Source organism: Urocitellus parryii, chromosome 7 (assembly GCF_045843805.1).
Source record: "Urocitellus parryii isolate mUroPar1 chromosome 7, mUroPar1.hap1, whole genome shotgun sequence".
Classification (NCBI taxonomy): domain Eukaryota; kingdom Metazoa; phylum Chordata; class Mammalia; order Rodentia; family Sciuridae; genus Urocitellus; species Urocitellus parryii.
In genome coordinates this window covers 58023859-58046751 of record NC_135537.1, presented here as the reverse complement: position 1 = coordinate 58046751, position 22893 = coordinate 58023859, and the positions used below count along the sequence as shown (strand labels likewise).

The 22893-nt window shown below is 33.4% G+C and overlaps 1 protein-coding gene across 9 annotated transcripts in view; it reads right to left on the bottom strand.

Annotated features, from left to right (window-relative positions):
- The window catches only part of Stau2 (staufen double-stranded RNA binding protein 2), a 305213-nt gene that overhangs the window by 163646 nt on the left and 118674 nt on the right, over positions 1 to 22893 (bottom strand). For all 9 annotated transcript variants that reach the window (XM_026397277.2, XM_026397278.2, XM_026397283.2 and 6 more), the window contains 5 exons: positions 22250 to 22406; positions 20729 to 20836; positions 16780 to 16992; positions 8552 to 8689; positions 4456 to 4587 (listed from right to left, as the gene is read on the bottom strand). In XM_026397277.2, the coding sequence (XP_026253062.1) occupies positions 4456 to 4587; positions 8552 to 8689; positions 16780 to 16992; positions 20729 to 20836; positions 22250 to 22406 (748 nt within the window). The remainder of the gene's footprint in view (positions 1 to 4455; positions 4588 to 8551; positions 8690 to 16779; positions 16993 to 20728; positions 20837 to 22249; positions 22407 to 22893) is intronic.

Genomic DNA, 22893 nt, shown 5'->3' with positions numbered 1-22893 from the left:
CACACACACACACACACACACACACATATACATATCTCCAGAGACAGCATGACCAAACCACCATCAAAAGTGATGGTGGTAGGGGGCTGGGGTTGTGGCTCAGCAGTAGAGAGCTCACTTAGCATGTGCAAGGAGCTAGGTTCAATCCTCAGCACCACATTAAAAAAAATAAAGATATTATGTCCAACTACAACCAAAAAAATAATAATAATTAAAAAGTGATGGTGGATCAGTTCTTAGAAGGCTTGCCTCACATGCACAAGGCATACCAGCCCCCCGACACACACACACACACACACACACACACAAAATGATACCAACAAGAGCTAGAGAGGATGTGGAGCAAGTTGAATTTTCAAATATTGCTGGTAGGAATGTAAAATAGTACAGCCTGTTTGGAAAAACAGCTTCATAATTTCTTATAAGATTAAACAATACTTATTAAATGAATGCCTACATACAGGATATAACAGAGAAATATGTACATACAACGATTGCTAAGTGAATGTTTATAACTGCTTTATAATAGGCTCAAACTAATGATGAATGTGAAGTAGATAACTTTCAAAAGCATTATGTTAAATCTAATGAATTAAACAGATACTTCTCAAAAGAACTATAAATGAATGGCCAACAAATACATGGAAAAAAAATGTTCAACACCATTAGCAATGAGGGAAACGCAAATCAAAACTACAATGAGATTTCATCTCACACCAGTTAGACTGGCAGTCATCAATAATACAAATAATAATAAATGCTGGAGAGGATGTGGAGAAAAAGAAACACTTTTACATTGTTATTAGAACTGTAAATTAGTACAACTGCTATGGAAATTAGTATGAAGGCTCCTCAAAAGACTAGGCATGGAACCATCATATATCCAGCTATACCACTTCTCAGTCTTTACCCTGAAGAATTAAAGACATCTCATACAGTAAGATACATGCATACTCATTTTTATAGCAGCACAATTCATAATAGTGAAACTACAAAGCCAGCCTAAGTCTCCATCTATGAATGAATGGATGGATAAAGAAAATGTGATATATACACACACAAAATAGAGTTTTGAATTATTCAGCAAGAAAAATGAAATTATGGCATTTGCAGGAAAATGGATGGAAGTAAAGACCATCATGTTAAGTGTAATACATCAAACTCAGAAAGCTAAGGGTTATATGTTTTCTCTTGTATATGGAAGCTAGAGAGGAAAAGGGGAAGTAAAATCAAAGAGAGATCAGTAGAGGAAAGGGACTAAGGGGTGAAGGATAGGAATGGGAAATACTGGGGAGTGATATTGGCCAAATTATGTTGTTAAATTGTATTCATGAATGAATATGTAACAACAAATCCCATCAATATGTACAAATATAATGTACCAATAAAAATGTGGGAAAAAAATCATGCCAAGAAATAAGAAGTAGACACAAAATAACTATATAATGTATGCTTTAATTGTTTAATATTCTGCAAAAGGCAAAAAGGAACAGAAATCAGATCACTGCTTGACCAGAGGATGAATGTAAGGGATCAGGTTAATTTTATAAAGCATTAAGGAATTTAAGGAAGTGCAAGAAATGCTAAAGGTCTTAATTGTGGTGGTGAGTAAATATTATCTATTTGTCAAATTTCACTGAAGCGCACATCAAGAATCTGAATTTTTTAAGTGGGGGTATATTAATGTATAAGAATAGAATATACCTATAAGGATATGTATTTTATTTTTATTTATCAAGCCCTTATGGAATGTTTAATGTATCTTAGACACTATCCTGAATGCTATACAAATACACACTCACAGTGGGAGATGCCCTTGTGACTATGAGAAGATGAGAAAAACTTTTTTGTTTGATTTGTTTGTTTAATCTATTGTTTCAATTCTTTTAACCATGGATGTATAATACCTATTTAAAAAAAAAACTGCTTTGAAGGTTTTTAAAATTGCTTTTGCCATACCAAAGATCTGTTGACAAAACAAAATACCCAGTACTTATTTATTTGATTTCTCTGCAACATATGACTACCACCTAGTGCTTTCAGTCTTTCTCCAATCCTCATTTTTGCAGATATTCCTTTCCCCTCCTTCCTCTTCCATCCTTCATGAATCTTATCTGCCACTCACATCATGTACCAATTACACTGTTGAGATATCTCTGGGGTCTTTCCCCTCTCCTTTCTGCCACCACAATGTTAGTTTAGACCCTTGGTATCTCCTTTTGGTGGGGGAGGAGGGGAGTGGTACCAGGGATTGAACTCAGATACACTCAACCACATCCCCAGCTCTATTTTGTGTTTTATTTAGAGATAGGGTCTCACTGAGTTGTGTAGTACACCTCACCACTGCATTGCTGAGACTAGCTTTAAACTCTTCTTGATCCTCCTACCTCAGCCTCCAGAGCAGCTAAGATTAAAGGTGTGTGCCACTGAGCCTGGCCTTCAGTATCTCTTGAGGAAACAACTCTACATGCCTACTGGCTGGCCTCTCTGCCTTCAGCCTCACCCTAACCAAATCGGTTTTCCACATTATTTACAAATTATCTTTTGAAGAATGCAAACTAGATCATTTCATTTTCATGTTCAAGACTTGAATGATTCCTCAAGCTCTTTACTTCATATAAAAATGGTGGCCTCAACTCTTCCTGACTTTCCAGACTCATCCCCGTCCATGTACCCTAGGTTCCAGTATACAATGTTTGTTGTATGATTGAAATCCCTCACTCCCAACATCTAATGGTTCATTCCTTGAGTGTAAAGACCAAGACTCAGTAACCCTGTTATCTTTAGTTTTAATGGGTGTAATGGTTAATTTTATGTGTTAACTTGTGGAGTCATAGTGACCAGATAATTGGTCAAACTTTATTCTAAGTGTTTCTGTGAGAGTTTGGGGATGACATTTACATTTAAATTGGGGCCTTTTAAATAAAATTGACTGCCCTTCCACATAAGAATGGGGTTCATATTATCAGTTGAAAGCCTGAGTAGAACAAAAAGCTGCTCTCCTGGAGCAAAAGGGAATTTCCCAGCAGACTGCCTTTGGACTGGAACTGGAATTCTTTCTTTCCTGAGTCTCCAGCCTGCCAAACTATCTAACCAGACTATAATACCCTCTACAATCAAATGGGTCAATTTCTTAAAATAAATCCCTCTGAGTGTTTGTATATGTGCGTGTATGTATGTGGTTGGTTCTCTGGAGAACCCTAATACAGCTTGTATGCAAGAAATGTTTTTCAAATAAATAAAATTAATTAATAAAATTAACACTGATTTTTGTCTTGTTTTCTTTCACTTAATGTATAAATAAGTGTCTGTGAAGAGATGTATTTTGACATATTTTTATAAATTACTCACCAGTTTTAAGTCAATACAAATGTGTTAAGTTAAAACAACATATATACAATATAAGATCTACAGAAACTGAAACATATGTTAGGTTTCACGTTACAAATACTTTTAAAAGAAGAAAAAGCATTAACTAGCCAGGTTATAAAAACAAAATTGAAATTGCTAGCAATACTACACAAATGATTTTTTAATCATTAAAAGAATCATGGCTGCCTCAAAAGGAAACATAAAGCTAAATATTTTTTAACAGATAACTTTATTTCTTATTCTAAACTTCATAAATTTGTTTATGGAGAAACTAAAGATATCTCTGAAACAGAATCCTTATGTAAGAAAGGCCTGATCAAAAGCATATCAGATTTATAAAAGTACTTATTAGGCCTGTTTCATTATGAATTTCCATATAAATAAAACATTGAATAATTTCTACATATGCATAGATAAAATAAGTTAATGCAAAATAAAATTAAGCCAACTCTCACCAAATTATCTGCCAAGCCCTGAATTCAGGGTTCTGTGCATCTCTTGCAACAGAGGTAGGTGTTAATGATGTCATTAACTGCTGTAGAAGAAATTAGGGACCATGAACACAGGTCTTGGCAGAAAACAAATACCCTCTGAGTTTATCTTTAAATTTAAAGTAAACAGAAAAATCAGTTTATAGAGTGTCTGTCTAATATAGTTCTTGCCCTAAAGGGATACGTCAGAATTCTTATTTCTGTGTTTTCAGCTTAATTCCCAAAATAAAGGCTAAAACCTCTGTTCTTAAAAGGTGCAGATTAAGACTACGTCTATAGATAAAAACAATTAACTGACAAAAACAGTCATTCAATAAGTTAAAAATTATTCAACAAATATTACAGAATATGTACAATCATATAAAATTTTTATTGTTAGCTAATTGTAAGATTATAAATACTAACTAATATTTCATCTTACCCCTTAAATAGATGTTATTTTGTACCTGGAATATCTGTCTTATATAAAGATAGAGCACTGCCTCAGAAAAGTTAAAATTGACACCTACTTTAATACTAGTCATAATCAGAATTTATTAATCACTTTAATATTCTGACAGAAAGCACACAGGCATGTAAGCTTTATTCTCACCTTGTCAAGTTGATCTTGAAGACTAGTGGATGCTTTATAACCAAGTTGTAACAGCATTGCTTCTGCAGCATTTTTTTTGGCTATCTTTTTATTAGGCCCTGTTCCAGTAGCAACTTCATTGCCTATCTTGACCTGATAAAATTAAAGAAAGAAATTAATAATAAGTGTGTTGACAAACAGGAAATCCTTACATTATAAAGCATTGTATTCCACTCTAATATTCAAAAATAAAAAGCTCAGTCCAAAACAAAATAGGAAGATAAATCCCACTATTTTATAGATATAAATGAAAGTACACACACAAAAAAAAAAATACAGGAAAATGGTGGGTTATCCTGGAAAGCAGTCTTATAGAGGAAATTTTATTGCCTTACAAATTGATATATTATTTTATTTTTTAAGCAGTAAACTTGTATTATTTAGATAAGCAGGAAAATCAGATTTATATCTTAGCATAGAGTTCATGTTGCTTATTACACATTTAGTGTTCTTTATTTCAATTAATGAACTGAAAAGGTTGAAATCCATATTGATGTCATTTAAACCAATATTCAAATTGCATTGCAAGTTTACAAAGATTTTATTAAATAGTTTAGAAAAGAATTAACACACAAGGGTTAATATAATATGGTTGTTAAGAATAAAGACTGTTTAAGTTAGATTGAGATATGAAACTATTCTATTTCCTGGCTGTATGAACTAGTGCAAATTATTTAACATCTATAAGCCTCAGATTCATCATTAGTAAAGCAGGGATAATATTAACTACCTCATAGTATTCCTTTGCAAATTAAACAAGAAGTCAGGTGTAGTAGTATATGCCTGTTATCCCAGCAACTTGGGAGACTGAGACAGGAGGATAGCAAGTTCGAGGTTAGCCTCAGCAACTTAGTGGGCCCTCAGCAACTTAGTGAGACCCTGTCTCAAAATAAAATTATAAAAGGCTTGGGGGCAGGGGCGAGGGGATATAGCTTGATGGTAAAGCATTTCTGGATTCAATTCCCAGTACCAAAATTAAAAAATGAACATTTATATATAGTAAACAAAGAAAATAATCCATATCAACATACTATTGAATCAATCACAATTACTCAGTAAACAGCAAACTATTCCACAGTTGTATTTTGTGAGTAATTTAAACATACATGTGTTACAAACATCCATATATTTACATATACAAGAGTCATCTTACATTCACATGAACATTTTCTGAGTTGGGCAATGCTGTTTAAAAGATGCATGTGCAAAGAGATAATACAAATATAAAAATTAAGTTAGAAAGCAGAATTACAAGGAGACACAAAGAGACAGAGAAAATATACAACTATAGTAGGATTTGTTTTTATTCAGTAATCTCAGAGATAAAAAGTTAACCACAACTGAGAAAATTAAAAAATGCAATTCTAAATAATCCATGGGTAAAAGATGAAATCCCAACAGAAATTAGAAAGTATTTTAAATAAACAATAAAATATATCAAAACTTGAAGGATGCAGCAGGATCTAGAAGAAATGTGTAGTCATAGTAGATTATAGAAGGGCATAAAATGACATAACATCCATCTCAAGAAGTTACAAACATGCAAAATCAAACTGAGAAAACATAAGAATAAATACAAGAGCAAAAATTAAAGAAATGAAAAATAAAATACAATAGAGAAGCTTAAAAAGCCAAAAGCTTGTTTCCTTAAAAAGTTAAAATGATAAACCAAGGTAAGACTGATCAAGGGAAAAAAAAAAAAGAGAGAGAAAGACACAAGTAAGAATGAAAAGGGAAATTACCACAGCTTCTGTCCCATTACAAAACCGTAAGAAATATTCAAAATAATTTTATATTTTTTAAAAACTATTTAGATAAAATGGGAAAGCTGTTCAACAATACAAGTTACCAAAATTCCACAGAAAGAGTCTATAACTGAATAGAACTGCATAACTATTAAAGAAATGGTTAAGCATTTACCTAGCATGTACAAGGAGGGGACAAGGGGGCGGTGGAGGAGGGGGGTGATATGAGAATATGTGAAAGGCAAACAAAAGGAATCCAACGGAATGTGCTATATAACAGGATGAAGAGACAAACCAATTTGATCATCCTAATAAATGAAACAAAAGTATTTGGTAAAATTTAAAATCCAACCTTTACTCATGATGAAAACTATTAGCAAACTAAGAAAAGAAGAAAATTTCCTTAATATGATGAAGGGAATTTTACAAAAAACATACAGCAGACCTCATCTAACACTGTACTTAATGCTGAAACTTAAAGATTAGAGCTGGGCACAGGGGCATATGCCTATAATCCCAGCTACACAGGAGGCTGAGGCAAGAGGATCACAAGTTCAAAGTTAGCCTGGGCAACTTAACAAGGTCCACAGCGACTTATCAAGACCCTATCTCAAAATAGAAAATAAAAAGGGCTGGAAGTATAGCTCGGTGGTAATCCCTAGTACTAAAAAAGAAGAAGAAGAAGAAGAAGATATTTTGGATTAGAAACAAGAAAACAATGCCTTGTCATTTCTAGTATTTAACATTACTACAAATCCTGAACAGAGCAATAAAAAAATAAGATAAAGAATTAGACAAGGGAAATGTCATTATTTACAGTCACTTATAAGAAATCCAAGAAAATCTACAAGTAAATTTAAGAATTAATGAGAATCCAAAAAGCTCTCTGTATAAAAATGTCAATGTACCAAAAACCAACTGCATTCCTATATTCCATCAACATTCAAGTAGAAAATGAAAAATATTAAAAGATACTATTCACACTAAATGAAAACCAGAGACCTAGGAAGTGTAGGGAATGTACACAGCAAACAATAATGATTAATGAGTAAATCCTATTAGAATGATTATGCCATGTTCATGGATTGAAGAAAATAGTAGTATAACGATTATCATTTCTCTTTAAATTGACATATAAATTCAACAAATTCCAGTCAAAACCCCACAAATACTTTTATGATTTTGACAAGCTGATTACAAAATTTATACAGTAATGCAATGTGCTAAAAATAGCCAAGATCCTATGGCGAAAGAGATGAGAGCACTTATTTATCTGGCTCTTTAGACTTATTATAAAGCTAAAATAAAGGAAGAGTGATTGCATTTAAAATTACTTCTTTTCTTAAAGAAGCACTATTAAAAAATGATAGTCACAACACAGAGGATGACATTTGAAATGCCACATAACTCCCAAGGGCTCACATCCAGAATATATAATAGATTCTTATAAATTCGTCTTATTCTTTTTTTTAAGTTGCTAGAAAAGAAAAATCAATTGAACAGGTGATCCACAAATCAAAAGTTGAATTGTGTTACCAGATGTCACCATGTTTTGTACAAAAAATAAAAAAAGAGAGAGAAAGCTTCATTAGCCACATGCCACTTTAAAAAAACACTTCGCAATGATAATGTACTGAATATTAACTGCAAATACAAATAAAATATTAAAACCAAGATTTCAAGACCATGGTTTTAATTGACAAATAAAGACTGGATAGATAAAATTTGAAAAGGAGGGTATTTTAAGCATTCCACCTCATTCCCAGTCCCCACCATCTACCAACACATAAGGTAAGCATCCTTTGAAGTTCTTGGCTGCACAATGCAGCAATTAGATCACTCAAGCAATTCTGAATCCCTTAGTCCCCACAATGGTTAGGTAGGCAGCTCACTGTCCTAACTAATTTCCCTGATAGCCCATGAATTCATGATTTTGGCCTTGCTCCATCTATTACATCCATTCTTCTAAATTTTGTTTCTAATTCCATTTGTCTCCAATTCCCAGCAGTTAATGGACTCTGGCTGCAAAATGTAACATAAAATTAAAAGATAGACTTTAAATGATAAACTCTGGATACATAACCCATGTGAACTCATAGGCCCGTCAAAAACTCATCTTGTCTATTCTAGCATGTCCTTGACACTAGTATGTATCCATCAAGTTGACAGGTTTACAAGTTCAAATGTAAACATCGCTTTATTTTCTGCTATCAAGTTGTAGTTTGTCTTTCCCCCATATCTCTATTCCAACCTGAGGATTTCTAAATGTTTTCAATAGCTTTATCAGTTTTTAATATAAAGGTTAGAAATACCTGCATCACAAATTCTCGACGTCGAGGCATTCCTCTTTCTGAAAGCAAAACATAATCTGGTTCCTTTTCTTTTTTGGCCTGTTGAATTTGAGCCAGGCGACTAATGGGGTTCATTCCTTGACCATATTCTGGTCCAGCCTACAAAATAATTAAAGAAAAAAATTTCAAAATAAGCCTAGAAAACTTGTTATTGGATCATTAAAGAAACCATCGTTCTCCCCTCTATCTCTACACCCCTAAAGTGTGACTACAGAAGGTAAACAAGAGTCATTTATGAAGATTTATGAAGGCAAATCATAAAATAGACCCATAAATAAGGCTTTTATGGGATTTAGACTTACAGGTCTTATAAATAAATTGGCTCAACCATATCTTAAAAAATTGATTCAATTCTTCAGTATGGTATAGTTGCTTCACAACTTCGTATTCACCAAAAAGAATGTGAGAGCATAAGCCATGGACTGGGAAGAGATGTTTGCAACACATATATAATTTAACAAGAAATCTCCAGTATTCAAATTGTGTTTTTAAAAACTCCTAAGTGGTACTAAGAAAAAGACAATATAAAAGGGAAATGGGCAAAAAGATGACAAATATTTCATACACAAAAAAAACACATATGAAAAGATAACTTCATTAGAACTTGAAAAATGCATATTAAAACTACAGTGAGGGCTGGAGTTGTGGCTCAGCGGTAGAGTGTTTGCCTAGCACAAGTGAGGCCCTGGGTTCGATCCTCAGCACCACATACAAACAAATAAGTAAAGATATTGTGTCCAACAACAACTAAAAAATAAACGAATATTTAAAAAAAAACTACAGTGAGATACTAGTTCACCCCTCTACCCACCCAGTTTATCAAAAATTAAAGTCTAACAGCACCAACTGGTGAGAATGGAAAGTAATATAAACTTTTTTTTTTTAAGATGGGGTCTCATCATGTTACCCAGTAGACTTTTTAAAAAATTTAAAATTCATAAGCCAATACTAAAATTTGTGTGAAACTACAAAGGACAAATAACCAAAACAATCTAAGATTCAGAGTACCTGATTTCAAGATTATAAAACTATAGTATTCAACACAGTATGTGTAGCATTGGCATAAAAATATATAAAGAAATCAATGAACAGAATTAGCATCTGGAAATACACACACACACACACACACAGAGTCAACTTATTTTCAGAAAATAAGTTGGTCTTGTCAACCAGTGGTGCTAGGACAATTTACAGGCAAAAAGCAAAGAACTTCAATACATATCTCATGCCATTTATAAAAATGATTAACTCAAATGTTACGCATAACATTAGCATAATTTTTAAAACTCCAAAATTTCCAGAATATAAGCAAAAATTTTGTGGTCTGGTTAGGTGACAATTTCTTAGATACAATGCCAAAATCACATTTGTAAATAATAATAAATCAGACATCTTCAAAATTAACAATTTCCGCCAGGCCTGGTGGCACACGCCTGTAATTCCAGCAGCTCAGGAAGCTGAGACAGGAGGATAAGGAGTTCAAAGCTAGCCTAAGCAATAGTGAGGCATTAAGCAACTCAGTGAGACCCTGTCTCTAAGTAAAATACAAAATAGGGCTGGGGATGTGGCTCGCATGTCCAGTGCCTATGAGTTCAATCTCCAGTACAAAAAAAAAAAAGAAAAGAAAGAAAGAAAGAAAGAAAGGCCTCTCATATACAATTATTCTTTTAAGTGAGCAAGAAATTTTTTTAAGTAGACAAAAGATCGGAATACTTTATCAAGCCTCGTATGCCTTAAGCACATAAAAAGATTCTCACTATCATGAATCACTGGGAAAATGTAAATTAAAACTATAGTGAGATACCAATAACACAGGTATTTGAACACCTGAAATTTTAAAGGCTAGTTTTATTAAGTTTTAGCAAAGATGTAGAGCATCTGGAATTCTCAGACAAGACTGATGACAAAATGAGACAGTAGAGTGGTAGTACTTTGACAAATAACTGGCAGTCTCTTAAAAAGTTGGATATACACTTACAAAATGACTAAGCCATTCCACTTAGAAGTATTTAACCAAGAGAAACGAAAGCATATGATCATAGATGATTTCTATACAAATGTTCATACTGGCTTTATGTACAACAACCAAAAACTAGAAACATCTCAAATATCCAACAAGTAAAAGGATAAACAAATGGTCATGTATCCATACCATGAAATACTGTACTACTCAGCCATAAAATAGAACCAATGATTGATATATGAAACAACATGGATAAATCTCAAAATAATCATGCTTGGTAAAAGAAGGCATAAAAAAGGAATGGTTTCTTGGGAACTGAGAGTGAAGGATTACCAAGAAGCCTGAGGAAACTTTTGGGAACAATTTATGAATTCAGTATCTATTTCTGGAGAGGGGAGGTACCAAGGATTGAACTCAGGGGCACTCAAACATTAAGCCACATCTGCAGCCCTATTTTGTATTTTATTTAAAGACAGGGTCTCACTGAGTTGCTTAGCACCTCGCTTTTGCTAAGGCTGGCTTTGATTTCACAATCCTCCTATCTCAACCAGTGTATCCAATCTCAATTTAGTGTCTTGATTGTGGTCAAGGCTTTACAAGTGTGTACATGTATCAAAACATATCTAAAAAAAAGTGCACTTTAAACATGTACATTACACTATGCATAAATATAAATATGCATATATATTAGAAAAAGAAACATTTCAAAACTGTAAAAAAATACATACAAACTAATAATGGTTGTCTGAGGGAGGTGGCATTGAGCATGTGATAGAAAAGGAAGATACAGAGAGTCTAAACCTATTAAAGTTCTTTCTATATGCTATATTTAAGTTCTATGCTCTATACTCAAAGGGGACAGTAGGTCTTACATTTAATTAGCATGCTTTTCAACTTATATACAAGATTATAAATAGATTTTTGCATGTATTATGATTTAAAACAAAAATTCTTTATAAAGCAAATATTCTTTTACCATATGAAGTTTCTTTACATTTTTCTAAAAATGAAGGTCTGCATATATCATATGGCTGAAGCTTTACTTCCACCAGTGAAAATTTGTTCTTAAACAGGTAGTAGAGACAAAGACAATCACTATATTACAGATTACAGTAATCTTACATAAGAGACACTGTGTAGTCTTAGTTCTTTCTGATAAAATACTGACACTCAGGATCTTGATAATGTCCACATGGTGCTTCAGGTACAGCCTGCAGGTCAGTTCCTTCAGCTTCTTTTAAACTATGTTTAGTATTCTGGAATTTATCCAAAGAGAAATGAAAAACTCTAATAGCAGAGGCATGGCATGATTAGATAGGTGTTTCTAGAAGATCACACTTTTTAAAAGATCATTTTGTATCCAGAGTACTTGTAAGAAAGCAGTTAAAACCTGACTGCAGCCAGGTGCAGTAGCCACGCCTATAATCCCAGGGACTCAGAAGCCTGAGGCAGGAGGATTGTGAAGTAAGTTCAAAGCCAGCCTCAGCAACTTAGCAAGGCCCTGAAGTAACTTAGCAAGACCCTGTCTCTAAATAAAATATTTAAAAGGCTGGTGATGTAACTCAGTGGGAAAGAAATCCTGGGTTTAATCCCCAGTACCAAACAAAATAAAATAAAACTGACTATAGTAGTTCAGGCAAGATCATCATGAATTTGACCAGAAGGGATAGACAGAAAGAACCTAAAGACATATTTAGATGATAGAATCAATAGGACTTGATGATTTATTGGATATAAAGGGTAATAAAGAAGTTAAAGTGACTTCTAGCTTTCAGTTTCAGCAGATTTGGATGGTGGTGGCAGTCACTAAGATAAGGAATGCTGGTAGAGAAAGACGTTAGAAGTAAACAAGAAGAGTCTGGGACACAGAGTCTAAGATGCCTGTGAAATATTAAGCAATGGTGCCTAATACACAGTGTAGAGTGCAGAAGAGTGCTTGTAAATCATCTACCTAAAGACTGACTTGAACCCCTAGAAGTAAAAGAGCAGTCTAGGGAAAGAAGAAGAGGAAAAAGAGCAAAAACTACCATCACAAAGATTAGGTGGAGAGGGAGACGAGAGAACAAAAGAGACTTTCAGCTTTTGATAAAGTACTTTTCTACTTAAACTCACATTCTAAATAAAATTTGAACAGATTATAAAAGGGGTGAAGGAGGGATGATGGGAAAAGACAAATACAAACAATAATTGGAAAGTATAAGATTGCAATCCCAGAAAAAAGGTAAAGAAAAGCTTTGAGTCTGGCACTAGAAGTATGCCTAGCACATGAAGATACTCAAATAAACAAACATGCATTCCCAATGGTAATGTTGTATTTTCCTTTTTGACTCTTATAAGAATGTCTTAGAAAGTATCAAACAAATTGTTGTAGATATGGATTCCAATGACAAAGACCATATGCATAAATCCAATTGAGATAACGAAGGAATCCTGAGAATACTAAGAAAGGATTGATTTCTTTCTTTGATTGAAATTAATTAACAGTACATTTGACAATTAAGTTATTCCTGAGATAATAAGTCTTAGATTCTACAAACCAGAAAGAATAGTCTGATATATCCAGAAAATTTTATGTCCAGCATTGGAAAGCCTTCTTTAAAGTTTCATGTTGTGGAAAAGAACTGTATTGAAGAAAGGATAAAACCCAAAGACACCATCAGAGAAGCTGTACATGTTAACAGCATAACTCCATAGAGTAAATTTAAAATACAAAAGGAGATCACAATTAACCAGTTTCAAATAGACACGAAAGTCAGACACAACAGGATCTGAAATCTGACTCTGCTACAGGATTTGGAGTAACACAAATGGCCTCATCTCTAAGATGGGTATAACAGCTACACCACAGAATGATCAAGAAGATGATGAGACAGTGTGATAGTTTTATTATTTTAAATAAAATCAAAGCAAATCACCTCAGATATTTTCTCTACTTCTATTGAACATAAGGAACTGTATGATGTATAAGACATAAAAAGAAGTGAGAAAAATGCTAAAAGTTGAGATTCTGTTCCAAACTGACCCATTTATCAGCAATTACACTTAAAATTCTACAGAGTCCAAATCATTATATGCATGTTTTCTCAAAAAAATAAAATAAAAATTACATTTCAGAGGCTAGCTAAAGGATTTATTTTACATAAGACAGACACAGCACAAGTAATTTCAAGTGTGATGTATATAAGGAAAAATGCAGGGGGGTAACGAAGTCTAGGAATGGAGGAGGATCAGAGAAGGGTTCCCTGAAGAAGTCAAGTTTAAGCAGAAATATGAATGAAGATAGGAGGAAGTTCCAGAATAATGTGTTTATAGAAGCAGTAGCAAATAATTTTAAGAATTTAAAATGATTCTCCCATCCTTTGCCTCTGGGAGATTAAATTTTAACAATAATCTTGTTTTTTAACAGCTAAACTTGGAACAAGAATTAGATTTACACCATACACTTTAGAAATATATAGATTTTTTATAGCCCAACAGCTTCAAATTCTTAATATATTAAGATTAGATTTAGTTTAATAGAATAAGTGGAAATCATTGTAACAAGTTTTGTACTTCATGTTAATGTAAAGCACTATCTTTCCATTATAGAAAAGCTACACCTTTTTTATACTGAAGGCTTTACAAATATATATCATGGATAAATTCACATATATATAAAATGTGAACAGTTATTAGATACAAAATGCTAATAGTTGATGTTTATTGAGTAATTATGTAGGGACAAGTGTATGCAGCATTGCATACATGGCATACGTTAAGGATGTCTGAGTGACAGGCCACTCCCCTTGTGCTAGGTGTGTGAGCGGCAGGCAGCTTACCCAGCAGGCACAACCCTGGGCAGTCTCTATGCTTGCTCCACTGCCCACTCCTCAATAGGTTGCTGCAAGGGCAGTTAGAAGAATTGCATTGGTGGCTACCTGTAATCTGCTTAGCTACTGCCTGAGTATATATACATGGTAACTGTGCAATAAAATCAGAACTGCTTCCTGCTTGGTCTTTGGAGATCTTGAATAGTGACTCCGCAGCCACACTCTCCTCTACCCTATTCCATGGATCTCCTTGATGGGAAGAGGGAGCCCACGCATAATTATTTCTTGCATTATTATTACTAGCAATATATACTTAATATATACTTACTGCATTTTGTGCATTGCTTTGAGACAACAATTTGACAAGCAAGAATAATTACTATTGCCAATTTATAAGGAAGAAATATACCATTAGAAAAGTTAAGTGACTTATTCAGGTCACAGGGAATCATACTCAAAATTGACTCCAAAGGTCATGCTCTTATTAGCTATACCCTCCTCCCTTACAGCATATGAGTGAATGCCAGTATTCTTCAGAACCAATATGACTCATGATGAGTGAATCCTTTATTTTTTGTCTACCTCAGCTCTAATGTAGAATACTATTTCAGTGAATGCATAACCTACAACTTCTAAGTCAAATAAGCCAGTATTCATTAAAAATATGTATTTTTCTCTAATATGTAGATGCTAATTCACAATAAGGTGGGGGGCACTAGAGAAGAATAGTGTTAGATTAGGTAGATGGAAATGAAGGTGGGGGGAAGAGGGGATAGAAAAAATAGTAAAATGAAACAGACATTATTACTTTATGTATATATGTGACTACATGACCAATATGATTCTGCAACATGTACACTCAGAAAAATGAGAAATTATATCCCATTTATGTATATCAAAGTGCATAAATGTGTTCTACTGTCATGTATAATTAAAACAAATTAAAATTTAATAAAAAATAAGTATATGTAGTTATTTATGCATATATATATAGATATGTATTTTTAAATACAGCAATTAACTACAGTATTAAACCCATAAAAATATCTAAGTTATGCCACTGTACAATTTAACAAAGGAAATTCAACAAAGATTAACTATATCTCTTATCTGCAATCCTTAATTTGTAGAGTCTAATCAGAAATCTGCTAAACAAGTGAGGCTAAAATGGCAATTGAAATGCGGACAACTAAAGACTTTCTCAAGAAACACAGAACTCTAGCTCCATTCATGTCACACACATTGAGCATTCAGGGGCACTGTTCTGCACTCAGTGCTGATTCCTTTAAACTTTGCCTTTTTTTCCTTTTTAATGTAAATAATGTAGGATGCAATAAAAGTAATAAGTGTCAATGTCTTAAAAAGGGGTATGTTCTGTATTCTTCTTTGGCAAGTATATATACCTAAGTGAATGGAAACAAAACAATAACATCAACTTCACAGGGCTGCTATGAGGATTAAATGTGATAAGCACACAAAGCTCTGGGACAAAGTCTGGTACACAGAGTGCTTTATAACTTCTACTTGCTGCTGCTATCATTCTTGTTGGTTTTATTCATATGGCTGTTACCTTGTATACTGTTACTATTTCATGACATTCTAACACATTACTATATGGTGGTGTTGTGGCCTAAATAACATTGGATTAGACAGAACAGTTCAGGCTGTTCCACATGATAGCTGAATAAAAATGAGCAAATTCTTTGAACATGTTTTGTAAACCTTTTTGTAAAATGAGGGATATCATCATCTACTTTACATGTTCATAATGAAAATCATACTAAAAGAGATATAAATTGGAAAGCACTTTTTAAACCATAAAAAGCTATAAAATATCTAAGGTATTATTATCATCATCATCATCATCATCATCATCATCATCATTTTGATGAACAAATATACAGGTGTTTAAAAAGCAAAAACGAACTGTCATTAATTTATAGTTATATGTCCTATCCTGATCTCAGGATTATATATAATCTATATGTACAGGGACCCACATTAAGAAAAACTTTTGTCTATAGCTACTGTGTTATGGTAATGTATCACTTGTGATAAGCATTCTGAAAAATGCATCATTAGGTGATTGCTTACATCACAGCATATACTCATGCAAATTTTGATGGTGTAGCCTACTATACGCTAAGGCTATATGGTATAGCCCATTGCTCCCAGCCTACAACCAATACAGCATGTTACTTACTAAATACTGTAACACAGTGATAAGTATATGTATATTTAAACATATCTAAACATAGAAAAGTATGATACAAACATTAGGCAATAGGAATTATTCTGTTCCATTATGATCTGATGGGACCACTATCATACATACAGTCCAACACTGACTTAAATAACATGCAGCATGTGAAGACTTATTTGGTAAAACTGATTAATGTTCACAAGCATATACTTACCTTTACTATTGTTTTAGGGCGTTTTTTAAAAAATAGTTTTGGCTTTTCCACTACGGGAAGAGGTGGAAGTTTTTTAAGCTCCTGTAAGACAGTGGTTGCAGCACGCTTCTTAGAGAGTTTTTTGCTATTTCCCTCTCCTTCTGCAGAGAACTCTCCTACTGATACCCGAGTAACAAAGCTCTTCATATGTGGTGGTCCACTTTCTTTAATAACCTATTGAATACAAGTAAAATATTAAATAATATATAGGCACTTAAGATATATTCTTTCAGCACAAATATTTATTGATATTCTTATCATAATAATAATTGATAATCATAATTACAATAAAATTGTAGTATTTAAGAAAGCTATGATGAAATATGATACCAGTAGTACTCATTTATGACATAGCTTATTCTTCCTGAATTGAAGTAAAAGAAATCTAAACAAATACATTCATAGACAAAATTGTTTTAATCACTATTTCCCCATGTCTTACAAAACACAAAATTAAGAATATAAAACATGCCAAATAAATTGGATACTATATTAGATAAGCCATCTAGACACAATTTGTACATAATTGTGTACATACCAATCTTATCCTCTGTCAGGGTAAGTTACTCAAGAACAAAGACGATGTTTTATTGTAATCTATAACCTGTGAAGCAGCTTACCTTAACTTCTTCTTGACAGAGACCTCAATGGCTGTTTTACAGCAAGGGATATTTACTTTTCTGACATGATCTTAAAAAGATACACTGATATGCAATAATATCTAGCTTTCTAGAGTAAAGAATTATGAATCTGTCCACTGTACATGTTCCTAAACCCTACTTAGTCCTGTTCTTACTTTTATACTATACCAGCTTTTTGGGGGGAAGAGGCCTTCCAAACCCTGAGTATTCAAAACTTTAGTCTCTTTGAAATTCTGACATATAGAAGATATATATAACATTGAAATTTTGTCTTCTAATATTGGATACCAATTAGGAGAAGGGAAGAAAACAACATAACATCTCCATAATACAACATAATTAGGAATAAGAAATTTGTTCTCCCTGACAGAGGAGAAGATTGGTATGTACACAATTATGTACAAATTGTGTCTAGATGGCTTATCTAATATAGTATCCAATAAATAAGAAATAGTGTCCAAGTAATTTAAGTTCACTAGTTTAAATGCCAACAGTTTACTCTGATGAACATCCTTCTCAATTTAAAAAAGCATGTTTTACGAACTTAACTAAGTTCGTAAACTAGAAAATACTGAATATTTAACCAAATAAGAGCATCATTATGAACATCAAATATTCTATACTATAATATACTCAACAACTTGTAAGGACTTATAAAACTGTCTGTTCCTATTTACTAGTCTTTTAAAAGATCCTACACACCAATAATTTTTGTATATTCTGATTACTTTTTATAAGTATCTTATATTTTCCCTATTATTTCTTGCTGGGACTAATAAGACCCCAAGTATACTCTCTCTCTGCCCTCCTCATAGTACTGCTTTTACTCTGCTTCAGGCTAAGAAATCAGATAACTCAACTTGTCAGAACTGTGTACAAGAAGCACTACTATTTCTCAGTCCAGTTCAGATGATCCTACCAACAAGTACAATATGGAAGCTGTCTAGTAAAAGGATGTTGCACAATTTTAAGAGAAGTTCTCCACAACTATTTCAGCTTATTTCATGGTTCTTGCCCACTTTTCAGTCATGAGCTGCAAAATCAGTGATGTCTTCATAATGAGGTATTAAAATAATAATTTTTAAGTTTCCTCTTTTTTTTAGTTTCTTTTTATTGATTTTATTTTTTTAAAGAGAGAGAGAATTTTTTTAATATTTATTTTTTGGTTTTTGGCGGACACAACATCTTTATTTGTACGTGGTGCTGAGGATCGAACCCAGGGCCATGCGCATGCCAGGCAAGCACGCTACCGCTTGAGCCACATCCCCAGCCCCCTTGATTTTATTTTTTAAAATACACAACAGAGGAAGGCATTACAATTCTTATTACACACATAGAGCATAATTTTTCATATCTTTGTATATAAAGTAAATTCACATCAATTCATGTCTTTATACATGTACTTTGTTTTTTTTTTCATTACAATTCTTATTACACATAAATACCACAATTTTTCATTTCTCTGTGTATAAAGTATGTTGACACCCAATTCATGTCTTCATACATGTACTTTGGATAATGATTTCCATCACATTCCACCACCCCTGCCCCCTCCCTTTCCCTCTAGAATTCATCTACCTAGAATTCATCTATTCCTCCCATGCTCCCCTTCTCTACCCCACTATGAGTCAGCTTCCTTATATGAGAGAAAACATTTGGCATTTGTTTTTTTGGGATTGGCTAACTTCACTTAGCATTATCTCTCCAATGCCATCCATTTACCTACAAATGCCATGATTTTATTCTCTTTTATTGCTGAGTAATATTCCATTGTGTATATATGCCACGTTTTTTTTTTTATCCACTCCTCTACTAGAGGGCATCTAGGTTGGCTCCACAGTTTAGCTATTGTGAATTCTGCTGCATAAACACTGATGTGGCTGTGTCCCTGTAGAATTCTGTTTTTAAGTTCTTTGGGTATAGTCCGAGGAGAGGGATAGCTGGGTCAAATGGTGGTTCCATTCCCAGATTTCCAAGGAATCTCCATACTGCTTTCCATATTGGCTGCACCAATTTGCAGTCCCACCAGCAGTGTATGAGTGTACCTTTTACCCCCCATCCTCGCCAAAACTTATTGTTGTCTTCATAATAGCTGCCATTCTGACTGGAGTGAGATATCTTAGAGTAGTTTTGATTTGCATTTCTCTAATTGCTAGAGATGATGAGCATTTTTTCATATATTTATTGATGGATTATATATCCTCTTCTGAGAAGTGTCTGCTCAGGTCCTTGGCCCATTTGTTGATTGGGTTATTTGTTTTTCTGTTTTTTTTGTTGTTGTTGTTGTTGTTGTTGTTGTTTTGGTGCTTAGCTTTTTGAGTTCTTTATATACCCTAGAGATTAGTGCTCTATCTGATGTGTGAGGGGTAAAGATTTGCTCCCAAGATGTAGGCTCTCTATTCACCTCACAGATTGTTTCTTTTGCTGAGAAGAAACTTTTTAGTTTCATTCCATCCCATTTATTGATTCTTGGTTTTAATTCTTGCACTAATAAAAATATTTATGATTGAGCTGGGGTTGTGGCTCAGTGGTAGAGCGCTCACCTAGCACGTGCGGGGCCCTGGGTTCAATCCTCAGCACAATAAATAAATAGATAGATAGATAGATAGATAGATAAATGCATTGTGTCTAACTATACCTAAAAAATAAATATTAAAAAAAATTTATGATGTATTCATTCAGTTTTAGAAAGCAGTTTCCCAATTTCTTAATTATTTCTTAATTTAAGGCTGAAGATACTTTGGGGGCTGGGGATGTAGCTCAGTTGTAGAGCACATGCTCAGCATGCTGAGACCCTGGATTCAATCCCCAGCAAACCCTCCCACCCAAAAGTCAAACATATTTTAGCCTCCACACAATTTTTAAAAAGCTGTATAGTAACATAAATGTGTCACTAAAAATTAACTTGACTATTAACTTGAATTAAATAGAATCAAATTAGTATTATTTTTTTCTTATTTAAAACACCAAATCCTAAAAGGTATTACAAATTATCTTGTATCTAGAATATAGATGTGATGATGACAATTGAAATGTCATGTATACAAACACCTTAAATATAAAAGAACAAAAAGATCAGCAGGAATCTATGATATTATCAAAATTTCTATTTTCCCCAGGGCCCAGGTTATTTCAAGCTAGTGAATTTGAACTTAAGGAAGCATATTAACTCTTACAGGATTCTACTACACCAGTTAATTTTATTTGTTTGCTTATTTTAAATAACCAGAACAGGAAAAAAAAATTGAAAGATCTCTATGAGAACATACCTCAAAACTGACAGGCATATTTCTCTTCAGAGCAATTTCAAATACTAAGCTGATCTCGGATTTATTTGCATCTTTATCATCATCCATTTCCTTTCCTGATTCGCCATTCTAAATCACAAAAAAAAAATAGAATAACATTGAATATTAATTTTACAACAATCTTTATACGTGTGTGTGTGTGTGTGTGTGTGTGTGTGTTCCACAATCAAGAGAGCCTTGCTAAAATACAACAAAAAATAACAAACTCTGGACTGTATCCAAATGAATTTCTGTCTGACTACAATAGTCAAGGTTTTGCTGTGAGGCTTTATATACTTGGTTTTCAGGGAGTTTTGTGTGGGTTTTTTGTTTTGTTTTTTAACTTTACATAGAAACATTTAATGCTGAGTTTGGAAATCTTTTACACAACCATATACTACTTTCAGAATTTATCCTATCTTCCTAGAACCAATTCTCTTATTTCAGAGCTCCCTACCCACCACCCCTCACACCTTGCTCCTACATGAGTCCCTAATAGTTCAAATATGACCTATGAAAACACTAAGTTATAGAAAGAACAAAGGATGCAAACCAGGACATAGGAGTTCTGCATCTGGCACTGGCACCAATTAATGTATTCACTTATTTAACACATAATTCTAGAGGGTCTCATATGTGCTGAGCATAGCAGAAGTATTAGAGAGAAAGAGAGAGTCAATAAGCTTATAACCTAATGGAAAAACAGACAAAGAGTTATGATAAAAGTACACAAGCAGAAAAAGACCAAAGTCTGCCATTAAAACAAATCTCAAACAAGGAGAACCAACAGATTTGGGGAAAGTAAGTGTCTATAGATGCCAAATTGTAGGTTTTGAAATAACTAAATGCAGAAGTCCAATAAGAAGGTTAAATATAGGATATGCCTGAGCTACAAATACTATTTCGAGGCCCATGGATAAATAGGCTAAAACTATAAAAATGGGTGAGATTACTCGAGAATAGCCTCAATATCCTCACTTATAAAATAAAGTAAGACTTAGTTGGGATTGTGGCTTGCCTAGCATGCGTAAGGGCACTGGGTTCAATCCCCAGCACCACATAAAAATAAAAACAAAAAATAAAGGTATTGTGTCCATCTACAACTAAAAAATATAATTAAAAATATAAAAATAAAAAATTTAAAACTAAAATAAAGACTTAAGGATCCATAAAGATCTCCATTTTATATCTCTTGGTTCTATATTAACACACTGTAATCTATGCTCAATAAATGCATCATTAAATGCAAGGCAAATGAATGTCATCTCGCATCCTTATACAGACATCCCAAAATTCTGAGCCACCTAAAAGGTGAATTAGGTCACACTGGCAGGCACAGGTAAGACTCATGTAGCAAGACAAGTAATCTGAGAAACAAATCTCAGCAGATTATTATCCTAGTGTTCTTTACCACTGATATTTACAAAGTATATTTATTTTTCTGATCAATAATCTCACTGGGGAAGTGTAAGACAGAGACAGCCACATGCAGCAGCACCACACCTGAGACTTTTCTGGAATAGGTTCATTCTGCAGTGCTTGAAGGGCTTTCATTGCAGCATTGTGCCTTGCAGCTTGTCGAGTCTTTCCTTCACCAAAAAACTCGTTATTTCCTACCGTTAGCTGAACATAAAAGATCTTAGGCATTGGGCAATGATACCTAAAATAAGAAAATGAAACAATTAATGTTAGTTCAATAAAACTATTCTATAATCATTAATAAGATTTGCTTTATCAAAAATGTTACCAACGATACAAATGTACTATATCCTGTTACTAGCTCCAATAAAATTTTAACCCTGTGAATGTACATAAAAAGATAAAAGGTGTGTCAATACATCTAAAGATAAATGTATACTACTCTCCATGGAAAACATATGTAGAGTACAACAATAAACATAAATGAATGCAGAAAAATTATTTAGTTACATCACAGAGGATTTCCTGGCATGTCTTCAGTCAGATTTTGCAGAAGAGAACAGAATGGTTTGGTGCTGAGGATGGGGAGCTCTAACAGACTCTGGAGACAGATGAGCCATTTAAGAGACAACGTGATGATTAATGTGCTTTTAGCAGAAGGCAGTTTTTTTTTAATTTTTATTTATTTATTTTTTTTTTTAGAAGGCAGTTTTAATCACTAATTTGGA